Source organism: Phalacrocorax carbo, chromosome 30, assembly GCF_963921805.1.
Source record: "Phalacrocorax carbo chromosome 30, bPhaCar2.1, whole genome shotgun sequence".
Classification (NCBI taxonomy): domain Eukaryota; kingdom Metazoa; phylum Chordata; class Aves; order Suliformes; family Phalacrocoracidae; genus Phalacrocorax; species Phalacrocorax carbo.
Window position 1 is genome coordinate 772974 of NC_087542.1, and position 20895 is coordinate 793868.

At 59.0% G+C, this 20895-nt stretch overlaps 4 protein-coding genes across 4 annotated transcripts in view; 3 read left to right on the forward strand and 1 right to left on the reverse strand.

Moving 5' to 3' along the window:
- Nucleotides 1–74: 74 nt before the first annotated feature.
- On the reverse strand, nucleotides 75–1058 carry UBL5 (ubiquitin like 5). The gene is made up of 5 exons (XM_064437310.1): nucleotides 966–1058; nucleotides 741–801; nucleotides 559–642; nucleotides 408–445; nucleotides 75–294 (listed from the first exon to the last, which is right to left on the reverse strand). The coding sequence occupies exons 2-5, from the start codon at nucleotides 794–796 to the stop codon at nucleotides 251–253; spliced, it is 222 nt and encodes a 73-aa protein (XP_064293380.1). The 5' UTR covers nucleotides 797–801; nucleotides 966–1058; the 3' UTR covers nucleotides 75–250.
- On the forward strand, nucleotides 1025–3537 carry FBXL12 (F-box and leucine rich repeat protein 12). The gene is made up of 3 exons (XM_064437307.1): nucleotides 1025–1176; nucleotides 1250–1322; nucleotides 1825–3537. Exons 1-3 carry the CDS (start codon nucleotides 1076–1078, stop codon nucleotides 2602–2604), a joined length of 954 nt encoding a protein of 317 aa, XP_064293377.1. The 5' UTR covers nucleotides 1025–1075; the 3' UTR covers nucleotides 2605–3537.
- Nucleotides 3538–5698: 2161 nt separating this feature from the next.
- Nucleotides 5699–8905, forward strand: LOC104050040 (hepatic lectin-like). The gene is made up of 6 exons (XM_064437308.1): nucleotides 5699–5786; nucleotides 6703–6810; nucleotides 7216–7290; nucleotides 7642–7793; nucleotides 8146–8258; nucleotides 8547–8905. The coding sequence occupies exons 1-6, from the start codon at nucleotides 5744–5746 to the stop codon at nucleotides 8680–8682; spliced, it is 627 nt and encodes a 208-aa protein (XP_064293378.1). The 5' UTR covers nucleotides 5699–5743; the 3' UTR covers nucleotides 8683–8905.
- Nucleotides 8906–12508: 3603 nt separating this feature from the next.
- Nucleotides 12509–20895, forward strand: part of LOC104045097 (LIM homeobox transcription factor 1-alpha-like) — a 28846-nt gene continuing 20459 nt past the window's right edge. The window contains exons 1-2 of the mRNA XM_064475633.1: nucleotides 12509–12566; nucleotides 16220–16406. Of these exons, the coding sequence (XP_064331703.1) occupies nucleotides 12509–12566; nucleotides 16220–16406 (245 nt within the window). The remainder of the gene's footprint in view (nucleotides 12567–16219; nucleotides 16407–20895) is intronic.

A 20895-nucleotide genomic window follows, 5' to 3' on the forward strand; every position in this document is an offset into this window, starting at 1 on the left:
CGTCGTTGCCCACCGCTCCGGCGGCTCCCGGTGCCCCGTCCCCGCTGCGCCGCAGCCCCACAGCAACCACAGACTCGAGAAACACGTTTATTATAAACCACTTAAACACTTCAGGGCAGGTTTAGAGCCTCAGCGTGGCTCCAGCTCGGCCATACCGGGCGTGGGGGTGGGGGGGAACGAGGAGTTGGGGGAGGGTCCCACGGAGAAAGGAGCACGGGGAGGGGCGGGAACCGGGAGGGGACGGTAACGGCTACTGGTAGTAGAGCTCCAGGTTCATGCCATCATGGATCTCATCTGGAGAATGGAGTTAAGGAGAAGGGCGGAGGTCGAGGGGGCTGGGGAACGTGTGGACACCCCACCCCACCCCCCCGTTAACACCGTAAAAACACCCGCCCGGAAAAGGATACAGTCGCCCAGCGTGACGTGATCCTTGAAGATGGTGTACCTGCGGGGACGGAACGGAACACACGACTGTCGGGCGGCCAGGACCAGCTCCGCCGCCCCCGGGATGGCGGGGTTGGGGCTGGGGGGGAGAGGGGACCGGAGGGCCTCACTCACCACTTCTTGAGCACGATTTTGTCCCAGCGGGTCCCGGTCTGCGCCGCGATCAGCTTCTTCAGGTCACGGATGGAATCCTCCGTGCTGGCGGGGCTGTTAAGGAAACGGGGGGAACCGGGAGGAGCCCCCCCTCCCTCCGCCCACCCCGGACACCCCCGCCCAGTCCCGGTTCCCGGGGATACTTGCATTTCACCCGCACCTTCTTGCCCAGACGATCGTTGCAGACGACTTCGATCATCGCGGCTGAGGAATGAGAGGGGTTAGCGGGGACGGCACGGGACACCGGGGGTTAGGGGGTGGCACCGGGAGGGGAAAAGAGGCACCGGGAGGGATTGCCGATAAGGAAGGGGGTTAAGCAGGGAGGTCTCGACGCCCCCGGATCCCGCCCAGGACCCCCAGGTACCCACCGAGCTCTGCGTCACTCCGCCACAGCCGCTACCGTACCGGAACCGGAAGCTACCGGTAGCTGTCCCGGAAGCGGAAGTGACGCTCGCAACCGCTAGGTCAAGCGGCCAAGATGGCGGAAGCGGCGGGAGGAGAACTGCCGGTTCTGCCCGACTCGGTGATGCTGCGGGTCCTGGCGCTGCTGCCGGTGCGGGACCGGCTGCGGGCGGAAAGGTGGGATCCCCGCACCCCCGATCGGTACCGGCCGCCCGGGCCCCGCCGTTGATCGCCTCCCGCCTCCCCGCAGGGTCTGCCGGCGCTGGCAGCGGCTGGCGCGGGACCGGACGCTCTGGAGACATGTGGATCTGAGCCCGTGCCGGGTACGGGCCTCCCGACCGCCTTCCCGCGCCGGGGGAGGGAATCGCTCCACCGCGGGCAGGGGCTGAGATGGGGGGGGGGAATCACCCCACCGCGGGCAGGGGGTGAGATGGGGGGGGGAATCACCCCCCTGCGGGCGGGGGCTGAGGTGGGAGGGGGAATCACCTGCACTGCGGGCGGGGGGCCGAGATGGGGGGGGATGACCCAAACTGCGGGCGGGGGGCCGAGATGGGGGGAATCACCCTACTGTGGATGGGGGGGCTGAGATGGGGGTGGGAATCACCCCAATATGGGTGGAGGGCCAAGATTTGGGGGGGGGCAGATCACCCTGCAGTGGACAGGGGGTTGAGATGGTGGGGGGGAATCGCCCCACTGCGGGCAGGGGGCTGAGATGGGGGGAATCACCCCACTGCAGGTGGGGGGCTGAGATGGGAGGGGAATCACTCCACTGCAGGCAGGGCCCCCCCCGCCCACCCCCTGGGAACAGGCCCTTTTCTTTCCCAGCGCCAGATCAGCTCCCAGACCCTGTGGTACCTGGTGCGGTGGCGTTTCTGTGACAGCCTACGGACGCTGCGGGTGGGAGGCAAGCTCTGGTCCGGCAGCAAGCGGCAGCTCCTCTCCCCGGCGCTGCTGGCCGCCCTCGGGAAGCGGTGCCCCCAGCTCCACCGGCTGTGCCTGGCAGAGATGGACCTCCGCCCCATCCCCTATGAGAGCATCCCCCCTTCCCTCACGGCGCTGGAGCTGAGTTACTGCGAAATCCCCGCCGCCTGGTTCTGCAGCTCTGCTGGGAGGACCCTGCCGCAGCTGCAGCACCTTGTTGTCCACAAGGTCCCAGCCTTTTCCAATTGCCATCTGCTGAACGTCTCCTCCCAGAGCCGCCTGAAGACGCTGAGCCTTTCTGGCACCTACCGCATAACAGATACAGGGATTCAGGCCGCGGCTCCGCACCTGGAGTTGCTGGAGCACCTAGTGCTGCACGACTGCCGCATCGGTGACTCTGCCATGGACTTTGTCGGGCGCCACTTGAAACATCTCCGGTTCCTGAAGATTGAGAGCACTTACCCACTGACGAACGTGGGTCTGGCTTGTTTAGCAACCCTGCAGCGCCTGGAGACGCTGTGCCTCGACGTCGGCCACGAGATTCCCCCCAGTGCCATTATTGCTTTGTGCCAAGCACTGCCCCAGCTGAAGAACCTCAAATTAGGCAGGGCTTGCTTTGAGGATGGAGTAATAGATAAAATTCAGGCGAGTTTGCCCCACTGTAGTTTTTCACGTACTCCTTGACACGCAGCCTGAAGCGACAGGGCTTTTGCCATTCACTGTTACACCTCAAGTGCTCTTTTTGGGGTAAAGTCTCTTTTCCTGGGAGCTGCTGTACATATTTGTGCGATAGAATTTTTGTTGGGGCTAAACCAGCAAGTGTGTCACGTGAAGTGGTTTGTCAGGAACTTACTTCTGGTAGGATCCCTCCTTTTCCGGGCATCAGGGGAATAGGAAACCTGGGGAGCAGCCAGCCTTGGGGAACCCCAGTGATGAGCTGACCAAAGACTGGCTGAGGTTACAAGTTTAACCTCTGCCTCTTCCTCCTCTTCCCCCGCTGCTAAATGTCAGGCAGCAGCTTAACGAGGGCAGAATTCAGGGAGTAAAGCGAGGTACTTTCCCGCCACTGGGGAAAAAAAAAGGTCTGGTCGCCCAAACCCCAGATTTCCAGTTAATATCTAACTCCGATTGCTTAACCGCCCTGCACGTACACTCCAAACTCTGCCGGGGAAGAAATACCTCAGCGACACGTGCCAGAGCTGCTGTGTTCTTGGAAGGGCTCAGCCAATCCACCCAGACAGCGAGCGTTTCAGTCCAGGATGTCACCTTTCTTCCACTTCCCTTCAAATTCAGTTCTTTGAGTTACCAGAAAGGTTTTGATCGCGGGGCTTCCGGAACACCTGGTGCCGAGAGCCACGGGTCCCGTTTGCACAGCAGATGGGCTGGTGCGAGCTCTGGGGCATCGCCGGGGGCTGCTGTCGCCTCCGGGCTTTGCTGGGCTGTGCAGCAGGAGCAGCCATGTTTCCTCATCACCTTTTATTGTCCTCCTCCTCCTCCCCGCAGCGTCTGAACACCAGATAACTGACGCTGAGCCTTGTGACATTGCTGCCGTTGAGTCAGCCACGGATGTTTTGAAATCAAATATTGTATTTAATAAATACAAACGCTGTTGATTTATGTTTTCTCTCGCTGCAACGTTTTAACTGAACGAATGTCTCTGTTAAAATAAAGAGGCTGGGCAGCGCTCGCCACCGAGCGGCGTCCCCAGGCGTTAACAGCTGAGGAGCTGCTGACCTGAGATGAAGGTACAAGCAGGGACATCGCGTCAGCACGCTCGCCAGGCTTGGCACAGGAGTCCCCCAGGGAGACCCATCGATTCGTCTCCCGGTTTAGTCAACCCATCAATCCTAACAGAGCTTCTCCCTTACGGCAGGGAAATACGTGGAGTTACCAAGAGCTCAAACCCAACACCCAAGTCCTGGATCCTCCTAACGCCCCGATCCCCTCCCCGAGAGATTCCCCTACGTTGTTCACATCCTCCCTGATCCCGACAGGAAGAGACGTGACCTGATGTTTCCCACAGAACATTAGTTGCTCTTTTTTTTTCCCCTCCTTGGGAGCAGGGAGAGACAAGAGCATTCTCCTAGGAAGCACAGCAGAAGGGTGAATGTCTCAGCTGAGCCTTTTCTGGGCTCTGCCTTGAGATAAAGCTGTTTCCCCCCACACACACACCCCCTGCCCTCCATTCAGCTTATGCAATAAGCCGTTGGTTTTCAGACCTGGATGGCAGTGACCCCGTGTGTGATGAAATCCTCCTTGTGCGTCTTGTTAACAGCCGGTCTTTGTGCCCTGGTCTCCTTTCTGTTCCTAAACGCAATCTCAGTGTAGCTTTGGGGCAAATAAACAACGGCAAAATGCCCCAGCTCTGCTTTGGAAAGCATCCCAAGGCTGCTGGCTTAATAACTGTTTATCACGGGCCCAGAGATTTACGCTGGAGTAATTAGCGTTATTAAAACTTCAAGCATTATCTGTCCCAGCACTCTCTGGGCTGGGAGAGCGAAGGTAAAACAGCAAAAGGGAAAATTAAAAACAGTTAAAAAAAATATAAAAACTGTCAATCAGTCAAGGCGCAGCTCGACGCGGGGAGAACCTCAATGTTCTCTCCATGTTTGCAGTGGGATGTTTGCGAGCCTGACGGCGCAGCGCTCCCGACAGCGTCGTTTCATATCCGACAGTCCCAACTTGCCAGTTTTCCACCGTCTCCGCAGAGCGTGTAATTGCTAACCGTGGAGTAGCACGGAACAGCAGTTACAAGCTCGTATGGCGCAAAGTGGGCTTTTCAAGGCTTGGAAGCAGGAGGGGAGCTGTAAATAGCGGGTGACCACGGGCAAATGATAGGAATAAAGGTCATCTTGAATCATCAGTTCTGTTTCGGCCCCGGTAGAACAGCAGCTCGCCCTCCCCACACATCTACTGAAGCTTTTGGAGGGCTCTTCTAGACCCTTATTGCTTCTAATTTCCAAATTCAAGGGGTTTCTACCCTTTATCTCCATTTAATCTTTTGCCAGCCTTTAACCTGAACTGTTCTTCCCCCAGCCCCACCCTGCAGCTGCCTACGTGCACATCATGACATCAAAGCCCAGCTTTTTTAAAAATACAGACTAAAAGGCTTGCAGAGAGCCAGCTAAACCCGCAGAGAGCCAGCTAAACCCGCAGCGACGCCAGGGCATGGAACAGCTCTCAGAGTCCTATCGGGGCTGAGCCAAGCAAAAGTCCGCAGCCACCAAAGTGAGAGGAAACCTCGGAGAGGCCCTAAACGTCCTGGGTTATCAATTACTGCAGGGAGGGAGCCTTCGCGGGCAAGCTGCTGCTACGCCTCCGTCCCACGTAGACCAGCACGGCACGTTCACACAGGTGCTTTATCAGGCCCAGCTCCGTTTTGTTTTCTTGGGCGAGCGCATCTGGTGGGGCCCCGCTTGGGCTGTCAGCGTCGGGTTCCAAACCAAAGGCCATTTCCTATTTTCCTGACCCGCTCATTTCCACGCTTGGGGAAAACACCTTCAGAAAGGTGAGAATTTACCTTTTTTTAATTCAAAGGGATGAGGAAGATTTACAAACAAAAAGGGCACCCAGCTTGGCTGGAGAGGGGGGAAAAAAACTCTCCCGACAGATGAATTATTGGAACTGGACACGATCCAAGCTGCTATTTCAAGAGGACAAACCAATAGGACACAGCCTCAAAAACCGCTGGTTAAATTAACCTTTGGACGGGACTGAACATCCCTAGAGGTGCTGCAAGTTCTGTGTTCCGGAGCTCCCGGTGAAAAAGCTTCTGATTACTTGGTCCTAAGCTGCATCCTCCTCCCAGCCAGAGCTTACCAGGATGGACGAGGAGCATCTTCACGATGATCTGCAAGTTCTTAAAGGTAAACTTCAGCCACTTCAACCCACCACCTCGAGGAGACGGGCAGGAGCAAAGAGGGTAACGAGACTGTATCTTGTAGCGTGGTCTTTCTCCACCAACAGCTCGGTCTCTGAGGGAGAGGAAAGGCCGTGCTCTCCTTCCTCCTCTGCTTAGGCAACTCGGCTGCTCAGCTCTAACGGGGTTGTTTGGGTGGGATGGGGAAGCCCACCCTGGTGAGCTTGTCCCTGGGCTTGAGGCTCAGGTGGAAGATGAGGGAAAGGGATGTCGTTGCAGTTGTGGGCTGCCACTGAGCTGAAGGTCTCCTGGTCTTGTGAAGCTGGTGGTGCCACCTGACTTGGTTCAGCCTCCAGCACGTCTCCTGGACCAGAGTAAAATTAGGCTCTTCCTGGAGTCTCCCCGAGCCCAGCGCCCTTGCAGACCTCCCAGGGCTGAACCTTGGGACCCATGGGTATTTCCAAGGTTCAGCCCCTCGGAGAAGGGCAGCTGATGCCAACCAGGGACAGCAAAGAGCCCCCAGACCCACGCTGTCACTTGGGGCACCATCTCCCTTTTGAAAAGCGTTACGAGGCAGCCAGGAGGGTTTAAAAATGCAGCCCAGGACACATGGCATAAGCTTAAAATGTCTTTTCCTTTTGCTTATGTGGTACCTGAGATGCCCTGCCGCGCCCTTAAAGCCGCTCCGGTGCTAACACAATGCACCCTGGGACAGCCATCCATTTTGGGGTGCTTTCAGCCCCCTGGCTGGGTCTAAACAGGAATTATCATCAAAATCTTGGCTTCTGTAGCAAATAGTTAACTATTCCGGGTTATTTATTAACTCTTCTATAAATGGAACCAGAGGAGCTATGAAAAAAATCCCAGTGATCCCAGGAGAATATTTTCACATCTCTTTTTCCCCCCCGCCCCCTCTTTTACAGATAGAAACTTCTTCCAGCAGAGGCTGAGATCCTTTCTCACGGTATACTTGCTACTGGCCCTCCTCTTCTTCATGCTCATCACCCTGTTTGCTGTGTCGCTCTCCAGAGGTACTGGGACATTTTTGAACGAGTTAATTAGGCACTAGGGAGGTACATGAGGTCTAAGTGCATGCTCTGGAGCCTCTATAGGTCCTAATTCCACAGGACGGGGTGACCAGAGGAGCTCCCAGACTGGCCCATGTAGCGACCGCTGATGTCCACGCCACCCTCTCTACATAAAAAATATATATAAATATATAAAATACAGGCTAATCCAAGCTATAAGCCAGTATTTTAAGTTTCCCAGGATTTCTTTGCCCCAAAGGCTGCTGGAAAAGTGCATTCCCAGCAGATTAAAGAAGCCAGCACAAAACATATCTATAGCCTTGCCGGGGTGAGGTCCCCACAGGCAGCCCTCGGCGCACGGGTGGTGACACAACCGATAACCAGCACCTCTCCGTCTCTCTCCGATAGTTTCATCCATTTCCTCTAAACTCAACGAAGTGAAGCCGGAGTGGAAACAGAACTTTTCTGGCAAGGATTTTCTGTGTAAGTCCTGGCTGTTGCCCAAAGCTTTTCTTCCCTGCTGAAGTTTCCCTAACTTATCCCCCAAAGCGTTCCTGCTGAGGCGGGGCAGGGCACCCGCCCCCGCCCGCGTTTGCTGCTCTGCCGGCAGCAAACGCTTTTGTATTTTAGAAATAAACTAAATTTTCCTTGTGGTAGAGGCTTTTTTGGCTACCAGTTGCCGCCTTCGTGGCAATCCAGCGTAAAGCGAGCTTCGGGGCTTTGCCGCTGTGTCTGTACCAGTTTGGCACTGGAGGGAAAACCCTCTCGCTGGGACGAGGACCAGCTCGACTGCCCGCAGTGCCCCTGACTTACCCCTCGTCCTTCTTTCACCAGTGTTTCCCTGCGGACCCAGATCCAGGGAATGGGAATACTTTGATGGAAAATGTTACTACTTCTCCCTAAGCAGAACGAACTGGTACAAGGCGAAGGCTCAGTGCGAAGAGATGCACTCGCAGTTGGCTATAATTAACAGCTACACCAAGCAGGTAAAGACCCCCGCTCTAGGCAGGGAAGCCCAGGCCTGCCCGAATCCTGCCCGCAGCCCCAGCCTTCTGCAGACACCCCCTCACCCCCGGCTCCCTCCCTGGCTCCCTGCTGCCATCCTGCACACCCCAGCCTCGCCGGGCAGCTGGGAGCTGGTGCTTGTTATCCTTTGCATCAGCCAGCAGAGAGCAGGCACAACCTGCCTGCCCGCATCCAGAGCTGCTCTTGTGCGTGCGGGATGCTTAGAGGCAGCGCCAGCGCCTATCCCGCTCCTCCACCTTGTCAATAAACAGCCAAGTGCAGATTTGTACCTTTCCTGGTGCTTTTCCCTCCTGATCCCTCTCCCCGCTGCAGAATTTTGTCATGTTCAGGACAAGGAATGAGCGTTTTTGGATCGGGCTCACGGACGAGAGCACGGAGGGGGAATGGAAATGGATCGACGGAACCGACTATAAAACCACGTTCACGTGAGTGCCGGCCCGCCCTGCGGTTTTGCGCCCAACACCCCAAAACAGCAGGCGGCTTCCCTGCCTGCACCCCCCTGTTTCAGCCAGCAGACTGGGTTTCTTCACCCTGCCCTGGGTCGGGCACTTAAGCAAGGTCTAACGGCAGCACGGGCAAGAATTAGCATCTAAACCCACCTAAAATCAGGCAGGTTTAGCTAGTCCCTGCCCTTCTCCCAGCCCCAGGGATAGGTGCTCCGCTCAGCTGCCTGCCCCCGCTGCCCTCTCTCAGTTTGATCCTTCTCTTCCCAGATTTTGGAAGGAGGGAGAACCCAACAACAGCGACCACAACGAGGATTGTGCCCACGTCTGGATGTCCGGGAAGTGGAACGACGTCGCCTGCACCTATGAGTGCTATTACGTCTGCGAGAAGCCTCTGCCCAACTGAGCAAAGCCACGCGCGGAGGCAACCTCCGACGCTCTGGCACCCCAAATGTTCCTTTTTCTTCTTAATTTATACTATCGGAGTGCCCGCTCCCCCTCTTCCTCTCCAGCGCGCTGTCCCGAGGAAGAGCGGGGATGGATTTTGATGGTCCTAAGCAATATACGCAGGAATCTGGGTTCTCCGTGCGGAGCTCAGCCTAATAAAGGACGATTTTTGCTCCAGTTAACGAAGCTTCTCTGTTTCTAGGCGTGCGTGTGAAGGGGTGGGGGCGAGCTGGGGCTGCAGACGGACGGACGCCCTGCAGCTCAGCAGCAGCGCCGGGAGCGGATGGGGACGAATGGGACAGGATAGGGGATTTGCTGCCCAAGGCAGCATCCCGGGGGCGGGACGGGGGCATCTCCCGCGATAGCACCAGGGAGGGGAGGCCTGGACGGACTGGAGCAGAGCCGAGGCACGTCCGAGAGGGTTCGGTGCCTCCGCCGTGAGGTTTCCTGCTCCTGGGGGGTTTGGTGCTGAGGGCGGCTCTGCGTCTCGAGGAGCAGCCCCTCTGCCTGTCCCCGCTCCTCCCGGCTCGAGGCCCTGCCACCGAGCCGAGGATCCGCGTCAAGCAGCCGTGGGACCCCAGTAAACACAGTTTCACAGGTGGAAATGAGGTTTGGTTTCCCTACTGAGAGAAAAAACCCGTAATTTTAATAACGTTTCCCTTTTTTTTTTCTTCTCTTTTTCCAATTTGTATTCCGCATGACAAAATTGCCCGGTACTTGTTTGTTAGAACATCAAGCTCGATGGCGGTTCAGCTCTGCATCACTGACGGGGTCCTTGGGCCAGCGGCGGGGGCTGCAGGACCCCGCAGGGATCGGGCTCCCTCCCACATTTTCCATCCTTCCACAAAAAAAAAGAGCTCATTTTTGGGCCAGGCAGGGAAACCCCGAGCTCCCACCCAGGTTTCAGGCAGGAGTCGCCTCACAGCGCGCGCCCTCGTGCTACGAGCCGCTGCTGGCACCCTGCTCGTGCACAGCGTCAGCGGGTGCGTGCAGCTGCGTGTGCGCGCGGCGAGGTGGGCGTGCACGCTGCAAGGTGCGCGTGTGCCCACGCGTGTGCGTGCACGCTGCAAGGTGCGTGTGCGCGCTGCAAGGTGTGCGTGTGCCCACGCGTGTGCGTGCACGCTGCAAGGTGTGTGAGTGCGCTGCAAGGGGTGTGTGTGCGCTGCAGGGTGCGTGTGTGCCCACGCGTGTGCGTGCACGCTGCAAGGTGTGTGTGTGCGCTGCAGGGTGCGTGTGTGCCCACGCGTGTGCGTGCACGCTGCAAGGTGCGTGTGCATGCTGCAAGGTGCGTGTGTGCCCACATGTGCGCGTGCACGCTGCAAGGTGCGTGTGCGCGCTACAAGGTGCACATGTGCCCACACGTGTGCGTGCACACTGCAAGGTGCATGCTGCAAGGTGCACGTGTGCCCACGCGTGGGCGTGCACACTGCAAGGTGTGTGTGCGTGCTGCAAGGTGCGTGTGTGCCCACACGTGTGCGTGCACGCTGCAAGGTGTGTGTGCGTGCTGCAAGGTGCGTGTGTGCCCACATGTGTGCGTGCATGCTGCAAGGTGCATGTGTGCCCACACGTGTGCGTGCACGCTGCAAGGTGTGTGAGTGCGCTGCAGGGTGCGTGTGCGTGCTGCAAGGCGCGCGTGTGCCCACACGTGTGCGTGCACGCTGCAAGGTGTGTGTGCGCGCTGCAAGGTATGTGTGTGCGCTGCAGGGTGCGTGTGTGCCCATGCATGTGTGTTTGCGCTGCAGGGTGTGTGTGTGCCCACGCGTGTGTGCGCGCTGCAGGGTGTGTGTGTGCACTGCAGGATGCGTGTGTACCCACGCACGTGTGTGCCCTGCAAGGTGCCTGTTTGCCCACGCGTGTGTGTGCACACCGCAAGGTGTACATGGGCGCTGCAGGGAGCGAGTGTGTGCCCACACATGTGCGTGCAGAGCACAAGGTGCGTGTGTGCCCTGCAAGGTGTGTGTGTGTGCCCCAGGGAGTGTGTGTGCCCGTGCGTGTGTGTGCACTCTGCAAGGTGTGGGTGTGCCCATGTGTGTGTGTGCACAGTGCAAGGTGTGGGTGTGCCCACGCGTGTGCGTGCACAGTGCAAGGTGTGGGTGCACAGTGCAAGGTGTGGGTGTGCCCACGCGTGTGCGTGCACAGTGCAAGGTGTGGGTGCACAGTGCAAGGTGTGGGTGTGCCCACGCGTGTGCGTGCACAGTGCTAGGTGTGCGTGCACAGTGCAAGGTGTGGGTGTGCCCACGCGTGTGCGTGCACGCTGCAAGGTGTGGGTGCACAGTGCAAGGTGTGGGTGTGCCCACGCGTGTGCGTGCACGCTGCAAGGTGTGGGTGCACAGTGCAAGGTGTGGGTGTGCCCACGCGTGTGCGTGCACAGTGCCAGGTGAGTGTGTGCGCTGGGGGGAGCCGCTCTCCCCCGCCCGGTACCGGGGGTGCCCGGCCGTGCAACCCCCCCCGCCGAGGGCAGCTCGGGGCCGGGGCTGGGTTGGGGGGGGGGGCAGCACCCACCGCCCCCCGGGACACCCTCCCGGCTGCAGCCCCGGGGTCCTGCCCGGTGCTCGGGGCCGCCCCGGAGCTCCGTCCCCGCCGCTCGGTCCCGGTTCGAGCGGCGGCCCCCGGCCCGGTCCCCCCCGTCCCCCCCCCCCGGGCGATGCCCACGGCGGATTCGTTCGAGGAGCCGCGGGAGGGTCCCGGAGCCGGGTGCCCCCGGACCCCCCGCCGCCCCCCGCCCCGGTGGGACCGTCTCCGGGACCGAGCGGGGCCACGGAGGCCCCGACGGCGGGAGGACGCGCCTCCGCCCGCCCTGTCGGCGACACGGCTGTCGTGACAGAGCCCGACAGCCCGGCGGTGAGCGGCGGAGCGGGGGCGGATTAGCGAGGCCGGCGGCGCGGAGCCTCCCCCCCCCCCTCCCGCGACAGCCCGCACCCCGCGGAGCCTCCCCCCGTGCCTGCGACAGCCCCTGTCGTGAGGAGCTCTCCCGCTGTCACGACAGACTCTGCCGGGGGCGCGCCGTCGGCATCGCTTTTTGGGAGCACCGGCTTCCACCGGCATCAACCCTCGGGGGACACCGGGGAGTGGGGGGTTGGGGGGGGGGGTCCGGAGAGGGTTTGGGGGGGGTCCCCGCCTTGATGGGGCCCCCGACGCGCTCCCGGCTCAGGCGCGCTCCCGGGGGAGGCGGGGGGCGGCGGCGCTCACGGGCGCGGGCGCGGACACGGGCGGGGGCTGCGCGCTCTGCCCCGCGGCCGGTCGCGCCCCGCTCCGCTCCTCTCCCTTCCCCGCCCTGCCGGTACCGCGGCCGCTGTCGCTACCGGGGTCGTTATCCCGGTAAGTGCCCGCGCGTAGACGGGGCGGGAGGGGATGCGGTGCCGGTAACCCGGGATGCTCCGTACGGGGAAAGCCCGGTGGGGTGGGGGTGGGGGGCGACACGGGTGTGCGCCCCGTCCGTGAGCGGAGGGACCGGCACCGGCAGCGCGGGGACCCGTCGGGCTGCCGTATCGCGACAGGACCGGACGGGGTGGGGGGGGTGGGGGGAAGCACCGCGGCCGCAGCCCCCCGGCGCAGCCCCCCGGGTGGGCTCCGGGGATGCCGGGGGCAAGGTCGGTCTTAACCCCAACGGGACCGGGGGGAGCGGGGGGGGTGGACGCCGTCACCGCCGTGATTTCGTTGCCGTTCGTTAACCGGTGCTCCGGGACGTGGAAAAACGACCGGGAGGCAGCGGGTAACCCTGACCCACCCGGGGGGCGACCGGTCCCGGTCCTTAACGCTCCTCTCCGCCCGCAGCCCCCGCCGGCATGAAGACGGAAGAGGCTCCGTCCTGCCTGCAGCAGGCAACGCCGGTCCTGGGCTTCGGTGAGTGCCGGAGAGAGCGGGAGCGGGTGCCACGCACCGGGGAGCGGGGACCCCCTCAGCCCCCCAAGCCCGGGCTGCTCAGGCAGCACCCGTAGCTGCCTGCCCCATCCTCATCCTCCCCGTGCTGCTCCGGGGGTCTCGGTGCGTCCGCAAGTTGCAGCGGGACCAGCCGGCCCTGCCTGCGCTGCCTGTTTTCCCCCAACCGTACGATCCCATCTACGGTCACCGGCATCCCCGGCTCCTCTGCGGTGTTTATTCCCCGCTCGGGAAGGAGATTCCTTCCCCCCCACATTGTCGGGGTGACCAGGGGAGAGGGAGCACCCCCTCCTCGCTCAGCCTGGCTTTGTGGTTTGCTGATTTGGAGGCAGCAAAAGGCATGGCGAGATGTTGGCACGCTGCAAAATGCCATCTTGCAACCCCAAAGCAGCTGCGGCTCTGTGGGCTGAGGCTGTCCTTAACGGCAGACGGCACCGGCATTTAGCGAGGCACAAGGCACAGAGCTCGGAAGGGACAGGGACCCCCCAGGAATCCCCCCCTTTTCTGCCCTGACCTCCTGGATAAATCCCTTTGGGTTCATCCCGGTCCTTCGCTGATTTTCGGGAGCATCCCGTGAAGGGCCAGGCTGTGGTCGCGTGGCCCTCGACCACCCCAGCCACGGGCGATAGCTGGTTTGGCTGACCCAAAATTTAAATTACAGTGAGAATATCTGCCCACGAGAGCCCACGAGAGCCGGTGGGGAGCTGACGCGCCGTGGGAGGGCCTGGATGCGGGTGGGGGGGGTGGGTAATTTTGGATAATGCTGGGGTGAGGCACCCGAGCTGCCTCCCCTCCGCTTGGGTGCTGGGCTCGCCGGGTCGTATCCCCCTCGTTGTCCCTTTTCCCTTTCTCAGAGAGCCACAACATGGTGGCTTGGGATTGCTCATCGTTAATATTCGCGGGTCTGAACTTGGGGTTTTAGAAGCCTGATGCCTTTAGGGCAGCGTAAGGCGGAATCGCCTTTACTTTCAGTTTTGTCTCTTTCTCCCGGGCTGGCTGTGGGGGGATTCAGGGAAGCCGACAGCTTTCCCCGGGGTTTTCACATCCCCCTCGTCCCCCCGGAGCTCGGGATCGCTCCCTCGTGTCCCCTTGTGTTACGGCATCACCGTGTTCGTGGCCTCGTGCTGAGCAAGGCTCAGGTGTGACTTGTTGCTGGGCGGTAACCTCTGCTCCAGGCCCTGCCTGTGCATCCCGAGCCTCGACGCGGGCAGGCAGCAGGCAGCATTCTGCTGCCTCTCACCACCCCGAACCCCTGGCATCCTCCTGCCTGTTCGCTGAGCGAGAGGGAGGGACAAACCTCCCCGGGCTGAAGTTTTGTGTCTCTCCCTTTTAGACTGATCCCATATTCCCAGAGCTCCCTGGCGATTTAACTATCTGCACTCAGACTAATTTGCTATTAGATTATTCCCCGTTTCCCCCCCAAAGATTAAAGAAGAGTTGGGGAGTTTTAGTCCCAGATGCCCGTAACCTGCTGGAGGTTTGGCTGGTCCCGCGGTGACACGCAGCCCGTGGGGTCAAAGTCAAGAAGGGTGAAAATATTTGACTGTAGAAGTTAAGAACGGAGGAAAAAGTGAGAAGCGGGGGCTCAACGTGGGATGAACATCCAGGGAGAACCTCTCCACGTGCCCACAGCCACTGGGATGTGGTTGCTTGTTGCCTTGGCCATCCACGCTGCCCTCCTGGCATTATAGAGCTGCACCATTACAGCTCTTCTGCTGCTGCTCCGGCACCACCAGCAGCGCGGCAGACGTTCGTTTTTCCTCTTCTTGGGCTAAAATTCTCGTTTCCACTCCTGATCTGCTGGATCCCAACGTGAGGGAGGGCTCTCAGGGTCTGGTCCCCTCCGGCTGGTGCTGCCACCTGATTTCCAGGTCCCAGCACTTAATTAATGAGCTGTGCCGAGCCTGGGAGCTGCAAGGAACTCGACTTGCCGCGACGTCCTGCGTCGCCCAGGCACGTGGCTGCAGGCTCAGCCAGCTGGGATGCTCGAGGTGCAGGACCCAAACCCAAGCATCGCAATGAAGCGGGGCAGAAGCTGCCTTCGCACAAGACACCCCCTTTTTTGGGTGCATAGAAAGCCCAAATTAGCCCAATTTCCCCCCCCCCCCCCCGAAAACAGTCCCTCCTGCGCTGGGGTAACAACAGCAGCACCCTTCAAGGCAGAGAGCATTTGCCGTAGTTTCAGTGATTTCAGGACTTTGGGGAAGCATCTCTAGCTAAAGTTGGACAGAAGGAGTGTTCAGAAAGTTTCCTGCTCACGGATACTTTCTGACTGCCTGCGTTTGGCCTCCGCCGTGGCGGTCCTGCCTGCGCCGTGCCCCGCTCATCCATCCTCCTACCACAGATTTGAGCCTGGTGAGTCCAAGGAGGCGGAAAGCGAGTTGCTGATGGGCTGATTCAGGGTCCTGGCCGGGATCTTCATCAGCAGAGGAGCGTGGTCAGGTGTAAGGGCAGCTTCCCACAGCCTGGGAGGGAAGACCTGCAGGGCTGGGGGCGTCTCTGCGTGTTCCTGGAGAAGCAGAAAACCCCCTTTTGCTGGAGATGCTGCTGGGTCAGGGCTCCTCTGCGCCTCCCAGCCTTGCGCAGAGGTGCATGGCTCTCCACTGGAATGTGTCTCCCGCTATTTGCCACCACTACGTCTTGGCTTTGACCCCGTGCCCTGGGACAGCGCCCAAATTAGAGCTGGGCTTAGGGTCCCCCCTCAGCCCCGCGTTCCTCCAAGGGGCAGCAGAAGACCTTGGTTGCCCCTGGCAGCTCACTGCCTTTTAGAACAGCCATAAACTTCATCCATGGGATGCCATCATCCCCCCAACCCTTCGAGGGGGCTTGGGCAGGTGTTACCCCGGGATCCACAAGCTTACAGGAGGATAAAAACATCGAGAAGCTGGAGAGGACAGAGATAAGTGGTCGTAAAACCCAAGGAGCTTGGCAGGGTGGAGGTTGTGGACATCGGAGAGGGTGCCGCTGCCTGGCTCAGCCTCCAACCCAGATCCAGCACACCAGATAGCGTGTTTATTACTCACTCCTTTACCTTGAAGTTATCATGACAAAGCCTTTGAAGAGCAGCCATAGATTTACATGTTGATAACACTGAGGAAGAAAAAAAAACCCAAATCTCCGGAGCCTTTTTAAGCAGCTCTTAGCACCAAATCTGGGGTGAAATGATAAAATTCAGACGCAGGTCTGTTCTCTGACCTGGGCCGAGGTTTCCAACGAGCCCAGCACCCACAGTCTCCGGCCGAGACGCACATACATTTGCCCTCTGGTTCCCCAACGTGTGTCCTCCACATCCTCTGCGATTTACACATTGCCAGAGCCGCGGGCTTGGGGTTCACCTGCAGAGGAACCCAGAACCTGCTGCTTTCGCAGAGCCAACTTTGGCATTTCTTTTCAAGCGTGTCACAAAAACCTCCGTGCCGAGCCTCCCTTCTCCCTCCCCTACACTAACGCCACGTGGCTTTAAAAAAAGAAAAGCAAAACCCAGCAGTAGATGATTGCAAGGAGTTATGTGAGGCTAAGCATCACCCCCCAAAAGGCAGACGCTATTACTGCAGGACATGATCCGCCCCCCAGCAAAGGCAAACTCCGTCTCACGCCATCTCTTCGCTGCTGCCCAGGTTCGGACTCCAAGATGCGGGAGGTGTGCGCCGGCTGCGACACCCCCATCTCCGACCGGTTCCTCCTGCGAGTCAACGAGCGCTCCTGGCACGAAGGTTGCGTGAAATGCGCCGTCTGCCTGCAGCCGCTCTCCGGGACCTGCTACTGTCGCAACCGGCAGCTCTACTGCAAACACGACTACGAGAAGTAAGTGCTCTCCGGTTTTCTCTGGTTTTTCCGTCCCTCTCGGCTCCGTTTTGACCGTGTTGGAGGCTCAGTCGTGAGGTGGGGTTCTGGAAGGGTGGGTTGCGAAAGGGCGTCGTGGTGTCGGAGTCGTGTCGGCGGGCGAGGACCAGGGATAAAGACCGCAGAGGTGTCCCGCAAAGCGATGCTGCCCAAATAGAGGGACAGAAGCGTTTAGCTCTGATTTAACTTGGTGCCGTGGCAGGGGTGAAGAGGAAGAAGGGATGAGCTGTTGGCTGAAGAGGCAGAAAGGATGAGCCGTTGGTTGTTGGGATGCTTTCTCAAGGAATGAGGGACATCCGAGGCTGCCCAGGAGATGAAAGCGCTCCACGCCTTGTCCTTCTGGGACACGCGGGCCGGCAGATTTAACCTGAGGAGCTTTGCTTTGCAGCAAAGGTCCTGCTCACAGGGCGAAGAACGGATCAGGCGAGGACAGGAGCGGGCACGCTGTCCCCATACCGTTACGCTGGGAGCTGCTAGCAAGCTCTGCGTGCTCTCGCAGCGGGGCACCCGCTCTTCGGTGCCTGTCTTTGCCGTGGCCAGGGTGCTGGGCTTTGCTCGTGGTGGGAGTCCGGTGCCTTCAGGAGGGTCCACACCACCAAATATTTAGAATAGAATGGGAATGGAATGGAAATAGACTAGACCTGACTAGACTAGACTAGACCAGACCAGACCAGAATAGACTGGACTAGAACAGGATAGACTAGACTAGACTAGACTAGACTAGACTAGACTAGAACAGGATAGAATAGACCTGACTAGATTAGACTAGACTAGACTAGACCAGACTAGACCAGAACAGAATAGACTAGACTAGAACAGGATAGACTAGACTAGACTAGACTAGACTAGAACAGAACAGGCTAGACTAGACTAGACCTGACTAGACTAGACTAGATTAGACTAGAACAGAATAGAATAGAATAGACCTGACTAGACTAGACAAGACTAGACTAGACTAGACCAGACTAGACCAGAACAGAATAGACTAGACTAGAACAGGATAGACTAGACCAGACCAGACCAGACCAGACCAGACCAGACCAGACCAGGATAGAATAGAATAGAATAGAATAGAATAGAATAGAATAGAATAGAATAGAATAGAATAGAATAGAATAGAATAGAATAGAATAGAATAGAATAGAATAGAATAGAATAGAATAGAACAGAACAATTTGAGTTGGAAGGGACCTACAACAATCATCTAGCCCAACTTCATGTGCTTTTGAACACCTTGCTAGGGCTCCCAGGAGAAGACAGGGCTGCTGCGCTCCTCTGCTCGTTGTACAATTTCCATTGCGTAGATAAAAGGAGGTGTTTGGGTGTTAGTGAATCCTGGCGGAGCTGAGCAGAGGGGAGCGGCGCGCGGAGCTGGAGGGGCTGAAGGCATTTTGTAAGCGGAAAGCTGGGTTGTGGTGGTGTGATACGGAAGGGGCCAGCCCTAAAATGTGGCGGGTAGCTGGAGAGGCTGCAGGAGAGCTGGGGAAGCAGCTGCCCTGCGTATCGTATCAGCTCTGGGCTGCGTGATTCGATAAAATATAGCCGTTGCTGTGTGTGAAGTCCTGGGAAAAAACCAGGTTTTTAGCTTTATCCCAAACTCAGCCTTGCCTGCAAAACTCAAAGGGCAGCACCCCGCGCAGTGCTGGGGACGTGTCCCTGAATTTCGGCAGCGCCTGGGTGGGCGGCGTGGCCGCACCCTGCCCCAGCGCTAAAGCGGTGAAGGCTTTTTTGCCTTTAGTGGTCATAAATGCGCTTTTATTAACAAAGCTGCTCAGGTGCTTCTGTTAGCGTTTCTCGTACTGTTGGGAGGTGAACGCGGGATGGAAGGTCTCCTCTCTCTGCCACTGCCTGGCTCTGTGGCCACAGGTGAATCCTTTCCCCTTCACTCTGACCCCCTCCAATGGAAAACTGGAGCCTTGGCCCTTTGCTTTCCTTCAGTCGCTGGTGATTTCCTTTTCCAAGGGGCATCGGGAAGCCCAGGGAGCCTGTTTGTGCACCCCCATGGTTTTGCAGCCTGGACGCATCTTGCAGCAGAGCAGCAGCTGGAAATGAGTCTGGGAGGACGCAGAAAGGGGCTGCCCTCTGAGGACAGCCTCGTGTCCCCAGCTCTGCCTTCCCCTGGCAGCCACCACGAGCCCCAGGTGGCACTTTTTTTTTGGGGGGGGGGTGATGTGGCACAACAAGCCACTCGTTTCCCCTAAGGCTGATCCCTGACAGCTTTGAGCCGGAGCGGTGAGAGCTTGTTCTCTGGCCACCCCCTTTCCTTCAGCTTCTCAGGAGCACGAGATAAGCTGGAAGAGCCTGAAGGGAGTGCAGGATCCGCTCCTCCGAGCAGGACTTTGAATGATGAGCCAGCACCGCAGCCTCCTGCCTGGATGCACCAACCAAGTGGCATCGGAGCCGGGGCAGGGGCGATCCTGCCGGAGGTTATCTCTCAGCACGGAGCACTTTGATCATGTCTGTGAAAAACAGAGCTGCTTCCGCGCTGGCTGCTGGCTCCGTCCGCCTTGCAGCAGGGCAGGGGCTGGCTCAAAGGCACTGCCTTTCCTTTTGCCTCTGGCAAGAGGGCTAAAAAAGCACGGTGACGCTCCGGCGAACTTCAGATGCATCGGAAAACACAGCGAGCTTCTCCCTCCCTGGGCCAGGGAGCTCTTCGGAGCTCATCAGCTCCGTGACTTCGCTGGGTGTCATCACAGCTGCCGCCAATGCCATTAATGCCGTGGCAGGAGGCACCGAGGAGACGGTCCGGTGTCAGCTGGTGGCTCGTGGTGACGGTGATGCCTCCTCGGTTCTTCACCTCGGTCAAACAGGCATCTCCCGTGGGCACAACACGATCCGCTTCCCACACCCTCCCTCCGAGCTCATCTGCCCTGCGCTGAGCTTCCACTGAAATATTGGGGGGGACAGTGCTGCTGCCTGGAAACCCAGTGTCTGTTGTGACCTCCAAGCCTTCGTCTGGCTGTGACCTCCAAGGCCGTGTCTGGCTGTGACCTCCAAGCCTTTGTCTGGCTGTGACCTCCAAGGCCCTGTCTGGTTTTGACCTCCAAGCCTGTATCTGGCTGTGACCTCCAAGCCTTCGTCTGGCTGTGACCTCCAAGCCCATGGCTGGTTGTGACCTCCAAGCCCGTGGCTGGCTGTGACCTCCAAGCCCGTGGCTGGCTGTGACCTCCAAGCCCGTGGCTGGTTGTGACCTCCAAGCCCGTGGCTGGCTGTGACCTCCAAGCCCATGGCTGGTTGTGGCCTCCAAGGCTGTGTCAGGCTGTGACCTGTGGCTGGTGCCGCTGGGCAGAGCTGGTGACACACCGACCTTCAAGGATGCTGCGAAGACGCTCCATCAATTCCCTGAAGTTTGGCAGCATCCTCTAAAGACTTAACGGTCCAACCTTATCTTCCCTGCGCTTCATAAGGGGGAGCGCAGCCTCCTCCCAGCCACTGATGCAAGCGCTTGGCAGCGACGGGAGGGGTAATAAAAATACCAGGGCTTGCCCACTTCCCCAGGGTGGCTGGGAGAGGCAGGGGCAAGGAGCCCGACGTGGAAAGGAAGGACAGGCTGCGTGAGCACGGCAGCACCCACCCCCCATCTCCGCAAGGGGCCGGGGTCCCGGGATGCTTTGAAGCAAAGGAGGTGAACCTCCGCCAGGTCTCGGCTTCGGCTGCTGTGCAGGTAGACGGGAGGCGCTGGAGTGGGTTTGACCGCTGTGGTTAAGGGTAACCAGATAAAAACGTGCTTGCGAAATCGATCTGAGAGGAGCATCGTCTCCGCCGGGCAGCCGGGTACCCGACCCGAGGCCAACGATGGCGCTTCCACATGGGGAGACCTCAGCCTCCAACGTTGCTTATTTGCTATTGATTTTTTGGGGAGGATAGCGTGGCCGCGCCGTTTTCCCTAGCATCGTGCCGCATTCGGCTGCGGCTGCAGGGCTGCAGACCCCCGGCACGACCTGCTCCAACCCACTGCTGTGCTCTGAAGTATCTCAGCCGGTTTCAAAAGCACCCCTTGGGGTCTCCAGCTCCTTAAGTGCATTTGAAAGTTGGTGCTTCAGGCACTTTTGAAGGCGTCTCAGCTCAGCACCTTTGTGCTTCCAGCATGGGAATTTCCAGGGAGGCAAACTCTCAGTCCTCCTGTTTGGAAATCTTGTCCCCCCCAGAGTATTCATTCTTGGCCTTGACTTTCCAAAGTTTGTGGTTTTGGCCAACGATGAATCCCAGACTGCAGAATTCAGTGTCGCCCTGGGCTGCGGCGTAGACCGGGGCTTGCAGCGTGGTGACCTGGAGGGAGACCCATCTGGCATTTATTCCTCCTCATGTGAAACTGCGCAATAAGAGGAAAATGCTTTAATGGAGAGATAAGCCAGCAGCTGCAGCTGAACGTGGGGGAAGGAACAGACTGTTGATCTAGAGATGAAATGTTAAGCCTGAAGATGGATGTTGTTCTGCAGTCCCTATCACA

What these genes read in the sequence shown, in the direction of transcription:
- UBL5 (XM_064437310.1), bottom strand. Translation starts at nt 796, where the DNA reads ATGATCGAAGTCGTCTGCAACGATCGTCTGGGCAAGAAGGTGCGGGTG. An exon ending in AAGGTGCGGGTGAAATGCAA is followed by an intron (nt 643 to 740) that starts GTATCCCCGGGA and finishes CAGCCCCGCCAG; the next exon opens with CACGGAGGATTCCATCCGTG. An exon ending in TCACGTCACGCTGGGCGACT is followed by an intron (nt 295 to 407) that starts GTATCCTTTTCC and finishes TCCATTCTCCAG; the next exon opens with ATGAGATCCATGATGGCATG.
- LOC104050040 (XM_064437308.1), top strand. Translation starts at nt 5,744, where the DNA reads ATGGACGAGGAGCATCTTCACGATGATCTGCAAGTTCTTAAAG. An exon ending in TTAACAGCTACACCAAGCAG is followed by an intron (nt 7,794 to 8,145) that starts GTAAAGACCCCC and finishes TCCCCGCTGCAG; the next exon opens with AATTTTGTCATGTTCAGGAC. An exon ending in GACTATAAAACCACGTTCAC is followed by an intron (nt 8,259 to 8,546) that starts GTGAGTGCCGGC and finishes TTCTCTTCCCAG; the next exon opens with ATTTTGGAAGGAGGGAGAAC.
- FBXL12 (XM_064437307.1), top strand. Translation starts at nt 1,076, where the DNA reads ATGGCGGAAGCGGCGGGAGGAGAACTGCCGGTTCTGCCCGACTCGGTG. An exon ending in GACCGGCTGCGGGCGGAAAG is followed by an intron (nt 1,177 to 1,249) that starts GTGGGATCCCCG and finishes GCCTCCCCGCAG; the next exon opens with GGTCTGCCGGCGCTGGCAGC. An exon ending in TGGATCTGAGCCCGTGCCGG is followed by an intron (nt 1,323 to 1,824) that starts GTACGGGCCTCC and finishes TTTCTTTCCCAG; the next exon opens with CGCCAGATCAGCTCCCAGAC.